Genomic DNA, 19,148 nt, shown 5'->3' with positions numbered 1-19,148 from the left:
CCATCCCTATTCAAATGGAGGGTTCTAAAAAAGGGGGTCAAAACAGGACAGAAAATAAAAATAATAAAAAATAAATAAATAAATAAAAACATTCTTTTTTATGTAAAAGTCTTGATAACATTATAAGTGGACCTCAGAGAACAGTACACAAAAATAAAATTAAACAAAGGCAGTTCATGACCCCTTTAAAATAATATTACATCATTTTTTACTGTGGCTCTTTTGGAAAAATGCATTAACAAAAAAATATTTTAAAAAAGAATCTTTGGTCAAAAAAGGTTTCTGACCTCTGATATAGTATATGGAATATGTAAACATTTGGTTTGCAGTTTGCAGTATTTTCATGTCATCCAGTGACAGAACTCAGGGTGTGTGTTCAATGCACTTAGAAGTGTCTTATGTCATCGGCGCCAGCTCAGGCTCATGGTCCGGTTGTCCCACTAGCCTTTGAGCCGCACACACCAGCTGCTCTGTTTCCTCTTGCGAGCCAATCCCACTTTCTGCTCAAGTTACCAGAGATAACACAGCACAGAGGAATCTGTCCTCCTACCCCTCTCTCTCACTTGGCCCCGGGCCCCTGCGATAGAGCACTAAGCGGGGACTTTTAGTGATACCAGGGGGTGTGGAGTTTGGACAGTAACCCAAGCCAGTACAAACAGCCCAAATATATCCACAGTCACTCTGCAGTTGGGGATTGAGTGGGCATCTGGATGAAGACTGGCGCTAGAGTAAAGACCAAAGTATAACAGAAGGAAAGAAAGTTTAGGATCTTTGTTTTATCTTTGTCTGGGATGAACTTCACTTTGGGCTTCAAACCAGCGATGGGAGATTCAAGTTCAGTGGAGAACTTAGAGAAACAGCTCATTTGCCCCATCTGTCTGGAGATATTCACCAAGCCTGTGGTCATTTTACCCTGCCAGCATAATCTCTGCAGGAAGTGTGCCAATGATGTTTACAAGGTATTGGTTCATTCCTAATATAGTGTGGTAGTGTCCTGTTTTTCATTCTCTTTGCAGCATCCAGAAACTTCATTAACGTAGAACTGTTCCATTTGTAGTCCTAAAACCTGGAATATAATCAACATTTTCAAGCCATCCATTCCCTCTGGAATTCCTTATGGGTTTTTGGAATAGCGGTTTTGGATTTATGAGTAAAATAAGTTCTGTGGTTAAAATAACTTGAAGAGAGTTTCACATTTTGTTCTGCAACATATGTTACCTCAGATTAGCCTAAATCTAATTTGCTTACAACAAATACAGCTACCATAACAAACTGCAGCTACCTTAAGGATGTAAGTTGAATTGGGCAACTGTTGAAGTCGTCATGTACTTGTTAGCATCTGGTTTAAAAAAATAAAATAAAAATGTAGACAAAATATTGACAGTTACATACTCTATTTTCGCTCTGCTAAGCAAATTCTTCCAAACAGAATCAAAGTAAAATCAACCACATAACTGAGTAACTGGTGTTTTGAAAATATGAATCACTTGAGTGAATCATTCTTGTGTCCTTCCTGAATGAATCTGTGCTTTTGAGCAAATCGGTTGAGTGAATGATTCATGGTCTGGAATGGACAATCGCAGAGAAGACCAGTGACAAGAGGAGTGGAACAAACAGCGAAATGTGTCCGGTGACATGAACCATCTGCTGCACAGCCAAACAAATCCAAGAATGTTGTGAATTTGGGCTTTAATTTGAGTTTATTAAACTTACTGAAGCTATTTTTAGAAGCTCTACAATATTCCTCAACCTAATTTACTTTAAAAGTTATTTTATGAGTTGAATGCTGAATTCTGAGAATGAAACAAGACCTCAAGAGGCCCATAGCAACTGTCAAATAGAGATGAATGATCCATTTAGCCATTCTTATTTGTGCCAAATCTCTTTTACCTTGCTCCTCTAAGCTATTAGACTAGTCATCTCATCATCAAGAAGTAGTTCAGCTTTCAGTGGAGCCATTAGTATTCCCTCTGAGTGGAGTGGATGCCGTTTGGCCAGACTTTAACATGATTGAGTGCTGCTATCCATCCATAATAATTCTCATCTTTTACTTTTAACAATTACCCAAAGATAACTGACAGACAAATTACAGTTTGCTGGGCAGAAGTATCCATTCATTCACCCATTAATTGGCCACAAGTATTGCCTTTAACAGCAGGTCTGATCTTTTCTTCATTACATAGCACTGTAAGTTTATTTTATTATTAACAAAATTTTCTTTAAATCTTTTATCCTTCAATGATTTAGGCCTCCAACCCTCTTTGGCAAAACCGGGGCCCTGTGTCTACAGGGGGACGTTTCCGCTGCCCATCTTGTCGTCATGAGGTGGTATTGGACCGGCACGGTGTATATGGCCTTCAGAGGAACCTGCTAGTGGAGAATATCATTGATATCTACAAATCAGAGTCTACCAGGTTAGTTTCGAATTGGATGCCTCTCCAAAGCGCTGTTTTCTGGACCTGTTCCACACACCAAGAACAAGCATTTCTGTTCTGGAAGCACTGATATGAATGAAAGCTATTTGTTGTGCATACTTAAAAGCAGTCTTCTCCGTATAGAGATCCAGCAGTGCCCTGAGCTGTGTAGCAAAAATACACTGTATGCCAACAGATTTTAATAGTGTTTCAAAAGTCTTGTGACACGCCACTACCCGACACTTGTTCTGTTTCATCAATGATACTTAAACTTTGTGTAGTGACACAAATATGTGATTTACCCGTGTGTGGGAGATTTTCTGCCACATCACGTAAACGCAACAGAGACATGGGACCTGAGGCTCTGGTGACTGCTCCAATCCTTTGCCAAAACACTAAATATAACTAGGACGCTTTATCCCTGTGGCAATAAACAATGTGTCATGAGACCTTCCATGAAAAATATGCGTAATTGGGTATAATAAGAAAGACAGACTTTGAGGTCTTTTGTAACAAGCGCTCAGGTGCTTATCATGAATACCTAATGAAACATGATTATTAGGGTCTTTGACAAAAAGCAGGTCACCTGAATGTAGAGGTTGTTTCAAAGACACAAAAGATCAAGTGTGTGTGTGTATTATTAAAATAGATTCTATATTTATAAGAAAAATGTAAATGTTATTGAAATTAAAAGTGACTATATTTCCTTAATTAATACACCTTTCCCATACATTATTTTATAGAAAAATTGTTTGTCTTTGCAACCTTTCATCTAACACTTTCTTTCTTTCTTTCTTTTTCTCTTTCATTCTTTCTTTCTCTTTCTCTTTCTTTCTTTCTATTCTGATCTCAGCTATGTCTTGTCCTCTAAGTATAAATCATATAGCCTACATTTGATTTTTTTTTTTAGTATTTGTGTTTTTAAAAAGAAAAAAAAAATGCCCATGGGCTAAGAAAAATAAATCTTATGCTATTTTAAGTAAATGTGTTTTGGTTTATGATTATTATTAATTAAAAACAAGAAAAAAATGCTTATTTTACAAATATTATTGTAATTTGAAAATGAAATGAAATTTCCTTTTTTTGTGTGTGTCCAGCCAATTGATTACCTTCACTTATTTATTTTTTAGATTTCACTCTAAAATACATTACATTTTAAAAGTAAAAAGTCTTATATTTATATATTTTAAGGTATTTCAAGGAGATCCATAAGATTTATGTTTTGAGATCACTTACAAAATGACAAAAAAAAAAAAAAAAAAGTATCAATAGATTTGTAACCTATATTTGCGATCAATCTATCCACCCTGATATGGTTTTCTATATAACTGCCTTATCAGCAGACATCCACTGGATGGCAGTCTTTCATAAACAGTCTTTGTTTTGAACCGGCCTGCTGCCAACACTCTGCACAAACCGTCTCTTTCCACTTGACAAGACAGATCAAGACAGATGCTTGTTGAAAAGGTCTGTGTGAGTAATGTGTTCGTTTTAGGACAGAATATCATATTAGTTGCATCAATCACTTTTAAATGCAGTATGTGCTGTAAATGCCTTTAACATCAAATTTTCGCGTCAGCTCCATTTATAGTGATTCACCTCAGGGGGACTGATATTGTACCTCTTCTGTCACAAAGAAAGAATGCTTGTTGTGTGTAGTTTATCATTGCATACATATTTAGACAGGTACTTATAAGAATGTCGTTCGCTATTCCGAGTTGAATTGAGAATGTCTTTTAAAATTTGAATTTCAGTTGAGCAAAAATGATGCAGAATTCTGAGTCAAATTTTAATTTAGATTTTTTCGATTTTAGAATTATTTGAGTGCTTTAAACTTTTGGTACAGAACTTTTGAAATTACAGAAATTTGAAAGTCACTTTCTGTACAGACACATACCTTAATACATACCGATAACATGTTAGTTGTGTTATTAAACAGAAATGGTAAGAATCTATATTTATATATATATTAAAATAATCTATTTATATATTATTATGTTTTTTAATTTTATTATTATTACTATTTCCTCTGGAATGGCTTGTTGTCAGTGCCTTGCAAAAAAGGGCATAGTTATGATATAGCTCAAATTTGCAACTTCTTATTTACCAATGCAAATCTTTAACCTTTACATCATACCATAAATCTTTTTCTGTTTTGACTCTACAGGCCACTCCTGCCCAAAGCAGAGCAACAGCAGCTGATGTGTGACCAGCATGAGGATGAGAAGGTCAACATCTACTGCCTCACCTGTGAGACACCAACATGCTCCATGTGCAAAGTGTTCGGGGCTCATAAGGACTGTGATGTGGCCCCGCTGCCAGACATCTACAAGAGACAGAAGGTAGATGATCTGTACAGTGTTTTCATCAACCAGACATTTGTTTTTTGCTTTGTTTGTTTGGTGTAAATGGCCTCAGGAAAAAATCACAGGCTGCTCTGACACTGTGAACCAGACAGATGTGTGTATAACACGCTGCCCAGCAGGTTTCACATATTGCATGGGGCTTGATCTCACCTAACATCTCAAGCATCAACACCCACCCACCCACATGTGAACACTATACACAGACCACCAGCATGTGAACATGTGAACACTGCCTTAACCAACAGCTGCCTTATCCAGACTTTTTCAGTTTTTCCTGCCTCTAATTTGTTAAACAAACAAGATTTTTGCATTTTCAAAAGAAATTAATCATGTAAATTAATCAAAGTCAAGTTTAAAGGAATAGTTCATCCAAAAATAAAAATGTACTCATCCTCAGGCCACCCAGTATGTAGATTAGTTTGTTTCTTCATCGGAACAAATTTGGAGCAATTTAGCATTACATTACTTCCTCACCAATGGATCCACTGCAGTGAATGGGTGCCATCAGAATGAGAGTCCAGACTGCTGAAAAATACATCACAATAATCTGCAAGCAATCCACTCAACTCCAGTCCATCAATTAACTGCATGTTTGCAGGAAACAATTCCATTATTAAGATATTTTCGATATTTCGATAAGATATTTCAAACCATTGCTTTCAGCTAAATATGAGTCTTCTCTCCAAAATATAGTTTTTTAGTGAAAAACTAATCTCATCTGAATCAGGAGAGAAATCTACACAGACTAAGCATTTTTTAATGAATCTGTCTACAACAGTTCTTAACAAATATATCAGTGGATTTTGAAGTGAGAGGACCGTAGGGGATGAACGTTTTCACTGGAGGAAGTGTTATTTTGAATTATGGACTTTGGCCAGATGTATGTATTTTATGGTTAAAAATTGAAATGCCTTGATGGATTTGATTCATACAAACATGCAGCTTTTTGCTTTATAAGGCATTAATTGATGGACTGGAGTCATGTGGATTACTTGTGGATTATTGTGATGTTTTTGAACTCTCATTCTTACGGCACCCATTCACTGTAGAGGATCAATTGGTAAGTAAGTGATATAATGCTAAATTCTTCAGACCTGTTCCAATGAAGAAACAAAATCATTCTCATCTTGGATTAGGCTATCAAAGTTTTTTTTGGCAAAATAAACGCACAAAAAACATGCAACATCACTTTCCGATGCATTCTTGACCTACAGGGCATTGAGGTCTTGACCTACTGCACCTCTTGTGGTATGGCTAGTAATGAAGGTCTTCATACCAGGGTGCAACTGGCCCTGAGAAATGAGTCACTCCTCCCTGTTGTGTTTGAGTCATAGCAGCTTCTTCTGGTCTTTACTTTTTTTGTCTCTCTTTTTTGTCCTCCATAACTGCCTGTTCTCAGCTCTCTCGCTCCTTTCAGCAACTACCAGATGAACAATGACTAAACCTACCAGCCTTTCCCAATAGAAAACCATGTGCATGGTGGACACCATATGTTGATCTGTTATTTGCAGTGATTCTATGCTGAAGGTCAGTTCTCATTGAAGGAAATGGGTTCTTCTTACAGTACATCTACTTCTGTGGCTCTTGGTTTTGAGGTACTGTACTTGAATGATGTAACGCTCCAGGATCATAGGGTGGTTGATGCCCAAACCGGTTCCCGAAGAGCCATAATTTCTGCCAGGTGGCTATGATGACATTTTCTCTTTTAGTCATGGCCCACTATAAACAGTGAATCACTCATTTCAAATGCAAATCAGCAAAGTTTGATCAGTCATGACTGGTAAAATTGTTACAATCTTGGCCTTTAGTTCACATGCTGTTCTCTTGTTTGTAAGTGTGGTTCTCACAAGTTGCATAGCCAAGTCTGACATGGCTTTCTTGTGAAAGATGACACGTTGAGCGCATTGGTCATGTGTTTTCTTTCTTTTATTTTTTTATGAGGTCCTGTCACATTTAGATATATTCTGCTCTGTTTTGTCTCAGACAGAGCTAAGTGATGCCATAGCCATCTTGGTGGCCGGAAATGACAGAACACAGGCTCTGATCTCACAGATGGAGGATATTGGTAGGACAATCAAGGTGAGAAAGAATTTGTACAGTAAACCACAACAATTATGATATTGTGTGAAAGGACTGGGTGATATATTGAATATTCATAATATATTCATTATATTTACTTATTGCATTAAACAATTTGAACCTGGATTGCCGCAATGGCTCTCGAGTTATAATGATGGATCCTCTGATTTACCATTTTTAGCCATTTCAGGCCAAATACATAGATTAAATTAAATTATATATCAAATATAGTCCAGTGTTAAGCCAAATCAAGCATTATTTTTATTAAAGCACATGTTCTGCACATCTGTGGTTGATCCAAAGTGCGAGAGTATAAAATAGAATCAGAAAAAGAGAAAGAAGTATACAATCAATCTACATACAATACATAGTAAATTCATACATAGTAAATATACATACAATACATTTATCAATACATCTAAAACAAAACTAGAGGATAAGTTTGGGGTCAGTAAGTTTATTTATTTATTAATTTATTTTTAGGAAATATCATTTTTATTCAGCAAGGATACATTCAACTTATCAAAAAAGACACAAAAGCACGTTACAAAAGACTTTTATTTGAAATAAATGCTACTCTTTTGAACTTTCTGTTCATTCTTGCTATTTTTTTTCTATGTGTGTGTGTATATATATATATATATATGTATATGGTATATGTGTGTGTATTTTATTTTGCCCAGCCTTTGCCAATGATGATGAACTATTATATTTAAAAATATTTTAACGTTTTAAATATTTAAATATATTTTAGAAGCTTTTGGTGATTTGAATGTTACTCTTAATTCAACTAAAACAGTCACTTGGTAATCGTTTGTAGGAAAATGGTCACCGGCAGATGCAGTACATCTCTGATAAATTTGATGAACTTTACGCCATCCTAGAAGACCGCAAAAGGGAACTGATAGAGACTGTCGGCCGTGAGCAGGACCAAAAACAGGGCCATGTGCGCTCCCTTATCCGTCGCCACGGAGATCACTTGGAGATGTCCGTCAAACTTGTAGAGACCGCCATCCAGTCCATGGAGGAACCTCAAATGGCTGTGTTCCTGCAGGTACAACAAGTGTTTATTTAGAAGCGGCCCGAGGCTATCTTTTTAGTGGTCTCAGTCTGCTTGTTTGGTGCACACCAGTGTTCGGATGGCAGCGTTCACTTACTTAAATGAACCGCACTAACACAGCAATCCCACCAGAGTTCGTTTTAATTGAACCAAACATGACAAGTGTGAACACACCCTATGTTTTGGCACCCTCCTTTAATGTACATCTGTTTTTTACATTTTTTTTTAATTCTGTTTTATAAAAAGCAAAGCTAAAACCCCAGTACAATCACTTAGAAAATAGCACATGATTTGAGGTATCATTCATATCAAAGCTGAATACTTAAAAGTATCTAGATTTTCAGCCTTAAAGTAGTTTGCAAAGCTATTACCTTGTCTCAAATGGTCACTTTCTATGTCTAACTTGCTCAAACCTCTGGCGCCAGTGATCGATAGCGGTACAGGTGCTTGTGAACATCTGACGTGGTCTTATTGAGCTGTGTGGAGCTAATGCTGCAACACCTCACCGGGGATGCTGGCAGCAGAGCTTGTTGCTTTTAGAGCCCCCCAGAGATGCTTGATGCAAATGATCCAGCCTTTGCATGTGCTGTTTGCTGATTGACACCGGGCCAGTTGCTACATTTTAAGCATCCTTTAATGACAAGGCCCAGGGGGTGCTGACATTGATTAGCAGAACCTCACACAGCTGGAGACCCCTGTCCTTTGACTAGTGGCTCAAACGGTCAATACTTCACCACGGCTGAGAGCTGCGGTCCACAGAAAGAGACTTTAAACGAAGGTGATGGAGAGGTGTAATTGTTTTTTGAAACCGCTTTCAATATAAAGTGGCAGCCTCAGGTGCAGCACTGCTCTCTTTTAACTAGCACTTCTCAGTGTGTCAAAGTAAGCTGCATAACAAGTGCTGGTGATTTAGTATGTGCCATTTTTTGTGTACGCAGTGAAACTGTGATGAAGAGTACTGCAGGTTTTATGTTTTAATCTGCTGCTAGTCCTAAAATGAGTGTTCTTCTTTGCTGTGTTCACAGAGCGCAAAAGAAGTGTTCAAGAAGTAAGTCAGCTGTGAGTGATGTGTTTAGGAGTGTCTTAAAGGGATAGTTCACCCCAAAAAACACTTTCTTGTCCTCATGTCATTCCAAACCAGTGTGACTTTCTTAATGAAAGAATTTTTATTTTTATGTGAACTGCCCCTTTAAACTAAACCATATTCAGCATGTGTGCTTCATCAATAACAGAGGCCTCCTAAAGACTAACAATTATGATTAATAACCTCACAGGCGATGACTCAACCTGCCTCCCACCCCAGCAGCCCACTGTACTATGCACTGGTTCATAACTTTCATCTGCCTCAGTATTGTGGGAAATATTGTGTACTGTACATTTTGAAATCCCTTATGCTACAATTTATTTATTTTCTGCTGACTTATGAATTTAGTTGAGCTCCAATTGCTTATTGAGTAATGCTTATTTTTCGGTCTGTATTTTTGAAAGGCTCCTCTTTCCACATTTTTTTTTGATAAAAAATATCATACCTTTTATTTAGTAACAAATGTCTTTAATGGTCACCCTTGATCAATCTCATGTGTCCTTGCTGAATAAAAGTATTAATTTCTTTAAAAAAACAAATAAATTATGAAATAATAAATAAAAGAAAAATATACAAACCCTATATATTTTTTATACTGTAGTGTATGTGAAAAGAAATAGAAAACTAAAATATAATATCCCTCATTGATATGGATAGGGCTTTTTAAGGATTTGTGCCATATTTGACCCCTTTTAACAAAGCTATTTTCCTCTTACAGTCTTTCCAATATATCACTGTTGACTAGTTAATGTTTACTCTTATCATGCCCTTGACAAGCAATATATTAACTCTGTTATGAAAAAATAAATAAATAAATGAAAAAATAAATAAATAAATAAATAAATAAATAAATAAATAAATATATATATATATATATGTATATGTGTGTGTATATACATATATATTTGTTGAGCACAAATCTGAATGTCATGGTTAGGGAAAATGTGTACATGTAATCTGGATTATGCAATTAGATTCCAAAATTAAGAATTTGTAATTATATTATATTTTAAAATGCTCATAATCAGATTACAGTTACTTTTTATGGATTACATGATTACAAATTATTCACACAATGGCAGTAAATTATTTATAACGCATTATGTCAATACATTACTGACTACAAATTTCAACATGTAATTTGTAATCAGTAACAGATAACAGTAATCTACATCTACCCAGCACTGATCACAGGTGTGTCCTTCAGTAAATGCAAGCTTTCCATTGATGCCGCTAGACAGACGTGTTGCCTCCAAGAAGTAACTTTCTTGTTTGTAGAATGAAACTTTATGCAGTGTGCTCAATAACATATGCATCAGCATTCATCACATTTTCCCCCAAAACCTCTAACTGTTTAGAAAAATGCTTACGCTACAACACTGTCTAGCTGTGTCTTATGTTTCATGCTTCCCTCCACCTGCGGAGACATCGCATGGTGTCTCGTGCACCTGCGTCACGAGCAGCCGCAGGGAGACGGAGTAGCGGGAGCTAACGCTCTCCATCACTTTTATATTTGTCCGAGTTCCGCCGTGACTTCACTGCTCTGTCCTTGACAGGATCACAGACACTGCCAAGGCTTCCAACACTGAGCGGACGGAGGTGGGCTACGAGAGCATGGCCCACTTCATCATTAACACGGAGGATGTGGCCGACATGCTGAGAGGCATCAACTTCCAAACAGGTAACGGCTTCACAGCTATGACGACACCATCTTTGTCACAAATACATTCATGTTTATTTGCGTCTGCAAGTTGAAGTATATTTAGGAAATGAAGCAAGTACTTTTGTTGCAGGTGAAGATGTGGAAGACCGCGGTGATGAAGCCCCTGAAGACCCGACCACCTCACTTGGTCAGACTGGTGAATCAGGGAGATGCATATAACTTATTTTTAAACCCAAGGTTAGTTTCAAAGAGGATGTTTCCTCAAAGGACGGTTGACCCCAAAATGAAAATTAATTTAGTCACCCTAATGTTGTTCCAAATCTGTCTGTCTTCTGTAGAATCAAACACTAATGGAGCCCAGTGACTTCCAGTGTATAGACCCCCCCCCACCCCAGACATTTCTGAAAATATCTTTTTTTTTAATGTTACATAGAAGAAACCAATTCGGGTTTAGACTTTTCTTTGTACTTCTTTACACGTTCTAACTTTTATTTATGTACATGATGGTCTGAAAACTTTCTAGAAAGCCTGCTGTATCATATTTGATACACCAATTTCTAAGTCCTCTAAATGATCCATACTTTGTCTTATTGTACACAATCTATTACACACCTTCTGTTATGTTTATACATTTTTAGCAAATAAAAGGCATTTTAGTATAATTCTGAAAACGTCCACCTTCTGATAGATGTGTCTTTTTGCTGTACGATATTACTGTGACATCTACTGATTTTTATAAAGTAAGAATAATTTGAATATTTAAAAAAAACTTACTGGACTGAAGCAAGTAGGTTTACTTGATTATACACGCGTCATTTCTTTTTTTAGAAAAATCATGTTAAAATGTGAGTATCAAAAATGATGCATCAGGATTTTGAGTAAGGTTTATATTTGCAAATCTCTCAATCATCATGGTGTTATATTATATGTTGTGCTCCCCACAATACAAACTACAGAGCTTTGATCATAAAATTAAACATCTTACAAAAACATTATTGGGAGATATAAAGTAATGACTGATTTATATACATTTTATGCAAGTAGTCTGTTATTCTGTTTTGAAAATCTTATTGATTTACATAACAAGCTATCAGAATTTTGACTTACTTTTTAGCCATATAAATATCAGCAACAGCACCAAATTGCATATTTTTGCTCAGTTTGGGCTTCACCCTTTTTAATCCTCAAGTATGAGCTCTATATTCTCCTATATCTTATTATTATATGATGCATAAAAAGCCTTATGTATCAAATATACATAAACAAACCTTTTTAATTAAAAAAATATTATTTCATGTGTTACTTTACAGGGTTAAACTATTACTGTGCAGACGTCCCATCCTGATGACGTGATGGTTCTTGCCAATCATATGGCTTTAGTGAACTAGAGTGCATAAGCAGACTAATTAGACTTCAAATGGACTGCATTTGATGTGATTTATTATTTAGTTAGTTCAATAGTTAGTCATTTTGGAAGCTCAACAGCCCCTGATCACCATTCACTTTCATTATGTATAGTTTTTGTTTATCTTCGTAATGAAGTAAGTCATATTTGGGACAACATGTGGGCGAGTAAACATACAAAACTTACTAACAAAGGTGTAAAAGTTGTTTCTAAGAGGCATACTACAAATGGCTTAACTTGGAAAATAGCATTTGCTCAAAAGACATTTCCTGTTCTTTGAACGGTGGGTATCCTGTCTTGCAGGGGCATCCCCACCTGTGCATGCTTTCTTTAAATAACCATTCCTTTTACTTAATTTTAAAGGTCAGAAACCTCAGGTAATCAGGGCAGCGTAGGCCAGGACAGCATGCAGCTTTCTCTCTGGTCCTTTACTGATCTGATAGGACCGTGTGTCCGTACAGTAAGAGCAGTATTGAGAACAGGGCTAAATCGCAGTGGCAGGGCCTCGGCTTCCGACGGTCCATCCGCCCCCACCTGTGCTCGAGCCGTGAGTCTACATCCACCCATTACTTAATAACCGCTCGTCTCTCTGCAGCCAGCTAGGATATATGGCAGTGCAGATATATGACATGTGCTCACAGACGCTGACCTTGTCACTCATGCTGTCAGCCCACTTATCAATTCATGGAGGGAAAGAGAGCGAGAGAGTCATTTGGTGAAGCAGCGTTCGGTCTGGGTATGTGCTCAACAACTCCACACATGGAGCGCTTCCACTCGGAATGAGGATAGATCTTATTTTGAGGACGTGGTGCGTCACAAGCTGACGTACCGGCCTTCGCGTAATTTAAAGCTGTAATTCTTCCTAAAATAAGAGGATTTTTTTGGGGTGTCAGAAGCAGGATGGAGAGCCAGTCTGCGGGATGAGATGCGACTTGTTTAACAGTTACTATCATTTTGAGTTTTCTTTCTTTGTTTTATGCTTAAATGGCTTTAGATATGAAAAACAAACAGTTTACGTAACATTCAGTTTTACACAATGGCACTTCCTAAGAAATGAGTGTTCTGTCAACATACATTCTTGCAAATGCAAAGCACACACTGTCCTCTCCCACTTGCCCCATTTATGACTAAAATAGACTCGGTGAAAGTGGAAGATTATAAAAGACTTAACTCATATATTTTATTTTTCATTTCTAGGGTATTTCCTGTGCTGATTTAAGAGAGTCTGTAAGGAGGAGGTTTTCTTTAATCCTTTCAACATGGCAAGAGCTTCTTTCATCTGGCATTTTGTGGTCCTAAAACTCTGAGCTATAGTTCAGTAAGAGGAATTACAAATTTCTTCATAGCTTCAACATCCTGGATGTTTAAAACTGTTTATGATGCTATTTTTGTTCTTTTTTTTTTTTTCTTAAAATGAGCTGAGAACCTAGGAAATCAGACAACATTTGTGTTTTGTCCAAATATATATATATACATATACGCAAATTACCATTCAAAGGGATCAGTCTTTTTTTTTTTCAAGCATAAGTCTCTTATGCTCCTGGTAAAATGGTAGTATTGTGAAATATTACAGTTTAGAAATAATTTTCTATTTTAATATCTTTTAAAGTGGAATTTAAATAGCATTATATAAGTATATAAATAGAAAAACTGAATTTAATCTTTATTTCAGAATAGAAAGTTAGATTGTTTTTTTCAATGTAAAAGTGTTTAATAAAAGTATTTAATGCTTCCTTGCTGAATATATTTAAAATTATATTTTTAGCAAATAAAATCTACCTAAAATCTTATACATCAAACTTTGAATGGTAGTGTATATACATATATATTTGGACAACCCAGATGTTTCATTTTTTTTTTTTTTTTTTGCAATTTGTTTGTTTGTAGCTTTATAGTATATTTTTCCACTTTCAAATAAAGATGCTTCATATTTTCATTAAAAGTGGTGAATGATTTGTATGACATACACGGGTTAATAATTCTACATTTGTCTATGAACACACTCAACCTTAAGATGTCTTATTTAAAACTAATGATAAATCCATACCTAGATCAACTAGTAGAATCACATGTAAAAATGCTTTTTGGATGAATACTGTTACAACCCTTCAGTTCATTACATGCATGTAACATTTCAAAATAATGTACAGCAATTTCCATAGTGGCATCTCACCTGTTACTCACCACTTGTGTTTTTATGCTCTGTGTGACGTTAATGCCAGTGTAAATGTCAATGATGCTGGCTTCCTATAAACCTGTGTCTGCTGTGATCATTAGCACTTTTAATGGGTGATAATGAGGTTTACATGTTTGCAGTTACTTGTAAAAGGCATGTACTCTCATTTATTTCTGCAGATTCATGTTCAAAATACAAAGTCATGTTTGCATTTAGGTGCAATATAATATGTAATTTACATAATGATAAGCAATATACAATGTACAGTATATCTCAAGCACTTTGTAATATTGTCCAACATTATTGTCACAAAACGTGGGTAAGCCTCTTGGTTGAAGTGCTACAGATCATTGTTTCCCACCATGTGAGGAGAACATACTTTTGCACTTAGTATACAGTGAGCATATGGCATTATGTGTGTGGTAAATATTAGTAATATTACCAAAGTGTAGCATTTTATGTCATGAGAACACTCCCTTTGGCAAAGTGCGAGGATGCAACCAAACCAGCCGAACAGAAATGACTTTTTACAATGGCCTTCTTTTACTTCATTGAGAATAACTCAAGACTAATAAGCAGGATTTGTAATGGTTTAGTAATATTTCTTCCATTTATACACATTTGAAAAACAAAGGTTCCAAAAGTGGGGTTTCACAAACATGCCTTAGAAGAACCTTTCAGTGAACAGTTCTAAAAAGAACCTTTTCAATCTTAGTGTGAAGAGCACTTTAATCATCTAAAGAACCACTAGAAAGGTTCCATGGATGTTAAACGTTCTTCATGGACCCACAGATGCCAATTAAGAACCTTTGTTTTTAAAGAATGCAACTCTAAATAGGAGGCCAATAACTGTAAACACTCAAAGGACACAAGTTAATTGTAGATTGATTGGTTTCTCGATTTGGTTACATGTGAACCACCCTGACTGATCATTTGCCGTGGGCAGCGTTTTGAGGTCCTGGTAGATCTGTTGTGTGACTCTTGCATGTGGTTCCTGGTTCTGAAATGGTCCAGAGGTGATGGAGACAGCAGCAGGTCACCAGAAGCTCTGCTGGTGAACAGATAGATGCCACTCTTAAAAATAAAGGTTCCACATAACCCTGATGCCACACGTGAGCCTTTTAGAATAACTTTTTTACTGTTGTTTTTCATGTTGGAATGCAAAAACCAACAGCCTGATCTGAAGAACCTTTTTTTAATCTCCAAAGAACCTCAGCCAACTCAACAACGAGAAGGAGGTTCTTTGCAGTGGCAAGGAACCACTGAAGAACCTTTATTTCTAAGAGTGCGGGTCAGCAGGAGGCATCGGTGAATGTCATATGCTTAAGCGAGAGTTTGGGGGTGTGAAAGAGTGCATTGAGCTTGTTCTTTACTCGCCGATTGAAAGCATCATCATGGAGCTACAGCTACTTCCCAACCTCATCTAGATATTTGCGGTTCAGTCCCGCCTGTTCCCTTTGATTCTCGTTTCGCGCCATTTCGATCATGTTTCTCAGCAGGTGGAAGGTGAGGTCGATGGAGATCGGAGGATCGTCGTTCCGTTTGGAAAACTCCGTGAGCTCCTCTAAGCTGTTGTCCTCGTGAGGAGAGTGCAGCTGCGCCGTGGGGAAGTGCGGGAGATGCAGGACACCGCCTGCCTTCTGCGCTCCGAGGTTTCTTTGCAAATACTGAAGGAGTTTTTCGCCCACGAGGTAGGACATGGCGCCGTCTCCTGCCCCGTTTAACAGCACGTCGTCTAGCTGGCTGTTCATGAGGCTGAGGTCGCGGGGTCGACAGGTGCTCAGCGGGATGTGGGTGGTCAGTAAGACTGAAGTTAACAGCAGGACCAAAGGGACGGGCTTCATGCTGGACACAGGTGCGCGCTTCCTGAGGGAAACAGCCAGGTGTGTTACTACAGCGGCGCGCGTCCACACCAAACCAAAGGTTTAGTACACAACTACACTGCAAAAGTTTATGTTAAGTGTTCATTTAAAATACAAATTTGAGATTACGAAATAATTTATTTTTATATTTTGTAAAATCAAAAAAAAAATGTATAAGTTTATATAGGCTACAGGCCTAGTGCTGATATAAATGACAAAATTCAGATGACACTTTTTAAATTAAGTATACAAAAAATTAGTCGCCTACATATAGTTAGTAGTTTGGTATATACAGTATTTATTTAGTAAACAAATATAAAAGTGCTAATAAAAATGACAAAATTGACATTATGAAATGTGTTGTTTTAGTATATTTTTGTTAAATTAAGTAAAAGCTATTAAATGTGTAATATAAGTGTTTTTTAAATCATGTATATAAATAAAAAGTATCCTAAATGTATTGTTAGTAGCCTAAATATTACCAAATAGTTCTAATATAAATTGCAAAACTGAGAAAAAAGTGATGTATATTTTTAAGTATATAAATTAAAACTTTATATAAAAGTGCTAATATAAATTTACAGGAATTTAAAATCGTATTTTGATTTATTTATAAGTACAAGTATAAATTATAAAATTAATAAACAATTATTTTTCAAATTATTAATATTACTTACAAAATTAAGAGTTGGCTATTTAATTGAACATTAATGTACATAGAAAATAGAATTTTATGTGCAATATTAAATTATTGATATAAAATAATGTCAATATATATAAATCGTACATCAACTAAAATCGCTGGTAAGTTAAAAGATTTTGCATCTGAATGTATAAAGCAAATAAACATTAAATACATGACTGAATAAAAGTAAAACACAAACATGATCACTGTTCTACAGTTAAATAATTATAATAGTCATGCCACTATCGTAATAAATTACATTTTTTAAAAATAAAAATGCGTAAAAATAAACAACTGAATTAATACATATCTACTTTAATAGCTACATAAACCGAATCTTGAAATCAGACGCCATGTTCTCCTGACTGAACAATCAGCTCACTCAATGAACAATAATGACAATATCTACACATGCTGTACAATATCAATACAAAACCTCATGCTCGCAGCTAAGCTTGAATGGCCTCAGTCAAGAAGTTGAAGGCAAGTCATATAAGGTAACTTACTCGGTCGTCTTCTGTTGCTTCAAAAGTACTTGTAATGAAGAGTGTTTGCAGACAGAGGAGTGGAGCTCCTGGAGCTCAATGGTTATATACATCACACACCGCTCCATTGACGTCAGTCGAGCTGCATAAACTGCTTGTAAATGAGGCAATTCTGAACTGAAACGAAGAATGGAGTAAAGAAGCTGTATCCGAAGGACAGAGTGAGACGTTTCTTTATCTCTCCAAAGTTTTCAATTAGAAAACATCATCTTGATGTTGTTGCAAAGTCATAAACTTGCGTTCAAAGACGATATATCCAAAGTTGTAACGGACAGGTAATCACTTAATGTTATTTATTGGTCCTCTGACTGTTAAATTACTTGTCTTTTTGTTTAGTTTTTTTTTAAATGCACCTGAGCAAAACGAGCTAAGGAGCCGCTGTCGTGATGGATTTCTGCATGGCTGCTCATCTGTGGTCTGGAGGAGAGCAGAAGCGCGACGGGGACACGAAAGCCTCCGTCTCTGTCCAAGGTGCTGAAATTCGTCAAGACGCAACCAGACATCATTCATTGGCTGGCTCTATATACAATAATGGGAACTGTAAATGTTGTGCATACATTTTTATTAAATTATTTCTGTTTCATATCTTACACTTTAATATGGCTGTGGTTTGTTATTAGGTAGTACACACAATTTTTATTTTTTGAAAATAATCTGCCTAGAATTAAAGTATATGAGCTAAATTCACAGTATTAGAAGTGCATTTGAGACCTTCAAGTTGTAATACTGACATTAATATTAGTAAAAACACACCATGTCATGGAGTCATGAATTAAAATGCTTTCTGACTGTAAATTATAACATGTTTTCAAGAGTGGCTGAGCAAAATGCATTCAACAGCCAGATGCAGAGGTTTAGTCACTGTTGACGATTGTTTCTGGCTAGCCGTCAATTCCCCGGAGTGACGAAGCATTAGCTGGACATGCTTAGATATTTATATAAGCCTGACACGCTCTCAGAGGAAAATCCTAAACATGGCTTTACCTTCCTGCTCAGTGTTAAGAAACAAATATATAATAGCAGTTGGTGTGATTTGATTTTTTTTTTGGAAGGATGACAGTTAGCAGATACACCACTAGTTATCCAGTGACAGCTTTGTCCAGTCAAAGAGCTGATCTGCAGACTGAAGCTGTGAATTGCAGTCAAGCTGAGGAACAGCTACCCTACATCCTATTGGCAAGGGCAACAAAGGGCAGTCTATTGGTTCAACACTGCTAGAAAAAAAAAATATAAATTCAGCCAAAGATTTCAATATCAGCTGTTTCCTTTGAAATCTAAACCATCTACACCAATTTCACCCATAGTACATAAATGTGCTAAAGTACATGACATAAGGATAAGTTAATAATGGGTTAACAAGATTCAGACATAGAAATTGAAAAATAATACATATTTGATAGATTAGATTTAGATAAAATATTTCCAAGAGATTCAGGTATGAGTGATGTTTTTATGACGGACATAGGGCCTAGATTATGGAAAGGCTTGCCACTTGAAATTAGTCACTACTTATAAATCTAGTTTTAAAGCTTGGTTGTAAACATTTCTATTCTTTGGCTTTTAATTTAGAGTGTTGATGTCTTGCATGTTGTTTTAACGTGATGCATTATTTTAAAATATTTTTTATGTCCTTTAAATTTTTCATGATGTTTCAGTACTTGAAGTATTTGTAAAATGCATTCAAAATAAAGGGAATGAATGGTCTGGCATCTTTGAAGGATGCATTTTATACACATTATTGTATTGTGTTAATCAATGCAATGCCCTAGTAGAAGATGTAACGCCCATAACTTTACTTCTGTCACTCAC

General features: G+C 36.2%; 2 protein-coding genes across 4 annotated transcripts; one reads left to right on the top strand and one right to left on the bottom strand.

Moving 5' to 3' along the window:
- The first annotated feature begins 518 nt into the window (after positions 1 to 518).
- Positions 519 to 13,614, top strand: LOC109053743 (tripartite motif-containing protein 54-like). Of its 3 annotated transcripts, XM_042746130.1 has the most exons (9): positions 519 to 959; positions 2,248 to 2,414; positions 4,582 to 4,756; positions 6,764 to 6,859; positions 7,680 to 7,913; positions 8,945 to 8,967; positions 10,560 to 10,684; positions 10,797 to 10,903; positions 13,269 to 13,614. In XM_042746130.1, the coding sequence occupies exons 1-8, from the start codon at positions 792 to 794 to the stop codon at positions 10,883 to 10,885; spliced, it is 1,077 nt and encodes a 358-aa protein (XP_042602064.1). In that variant the 5' UTR covers positions 519 to 791; the 3' UTR covers positions 10,886 to 10,903; positions 13,269 to 13,614. The 3 variants fall into 3 exon arrangements, 2 of the variants coding, with proteins under 2 accessions (XP_042602064.1, XP_042602063.1); XM_042746129.1 differs by lacking the exon at positions 13,269 to 13,614 and having other exon boundaries at positions 520 to 959; positions 10,797 to 11,464; XR_006157441.1 differs by lacking the exons at positions 8,945 to 8,967; positions 13,269 to 13,614 and having other exon boundaries at positions 522 to 959; positions 10,797 to 11,466.
- Positions 13,615 to 14,331: 717 nt separating this feature from the next.
- On the bottom strand, positions 14,332 to 19,046 carry LOC109053744 (UI). Its single transcript, XM_019071064.2, has 2 exons — positions 17,301 to 19,046; positions 14,332 to 16,113 (listed from the first exon to the last, which is right to left on the bottom strand). The coding sequence occupies exons 1-2, from the start codon at positions 17,405 to 17,407 to the stop codon at positions 15,654 to 15,656; spliced, it is 567 nt and encodes a 188-aa protein (XP_018926609.2). The 5' UTR covers positions 17,408 to 19,046; the 3' UTR covers positions 14,332 to 15,653.
- Between the last annotated feature and the right edge of the window lie 102 nt (positions 19,047 to 19,148).

The sequence above is a fragment of the Cyprinus carpio genome, chromosome B20 (genome assembly GCF_018340385.1).
Source record: "Cyprinus carpio isolate SPL01 chromosome B20, ASM1834038v1, whole genome shotgun sequence".
Lineage (NCBI taxonomy): Eukaryota > Metazoa > Chordata > Actinopteri > Cypriniformes > Cyprinidae > Cyprinus > Cyprinus carpio.
Note: the sequence above shows the minus strand (reverse complement) of the source record. Positions and strands in the feature narration are given on the sequence as shown.

What these genes read in the sequence shown, in the direction of transcription:
- LOC109053744 (XM_019071064.2), bottom strand. Translation starts at nt 17,407, where the DNA reads ATGGAGCGGTGTGTGATGTATATAACCATTGAGCTCCAGGAGCTCCAC. An exon ending in AAGCAACAGAAGACGACCGA is followed by an intron (nt 16,114 to 17,300) that starts GTAAGTTACCTT and finishes TGTTTCCCTCAG; the next exon opens with GAAGCGCGCACCTGTGTCCA.
- LOC109053743 (XM_042746130.1), top strand. Translation starts at nt 792, where the DNA reads ATGAACTTCACTTTGGGCTTCAAACCAGCGATGGGAGATTCAAGTTCA. An exon ending in AAATGGCTGTGTTCCTGCAG is followed by an intron (nt 7,914 to 8,944) that starts GTACAACAAGTG and finishes CTGTGTTCACAG; the next exon opens with AGCGCAAAAGAAGTGTTCAA. An exon ending in AGGCATCAACTTCCAAACAG is followed by an intron (nt 10,685 to 10,796) that starts GTAACGGCTTCA and finishes CTTTTGTTGCAG; the next exon opens with GTGAAGATGTGGAAGACCGC.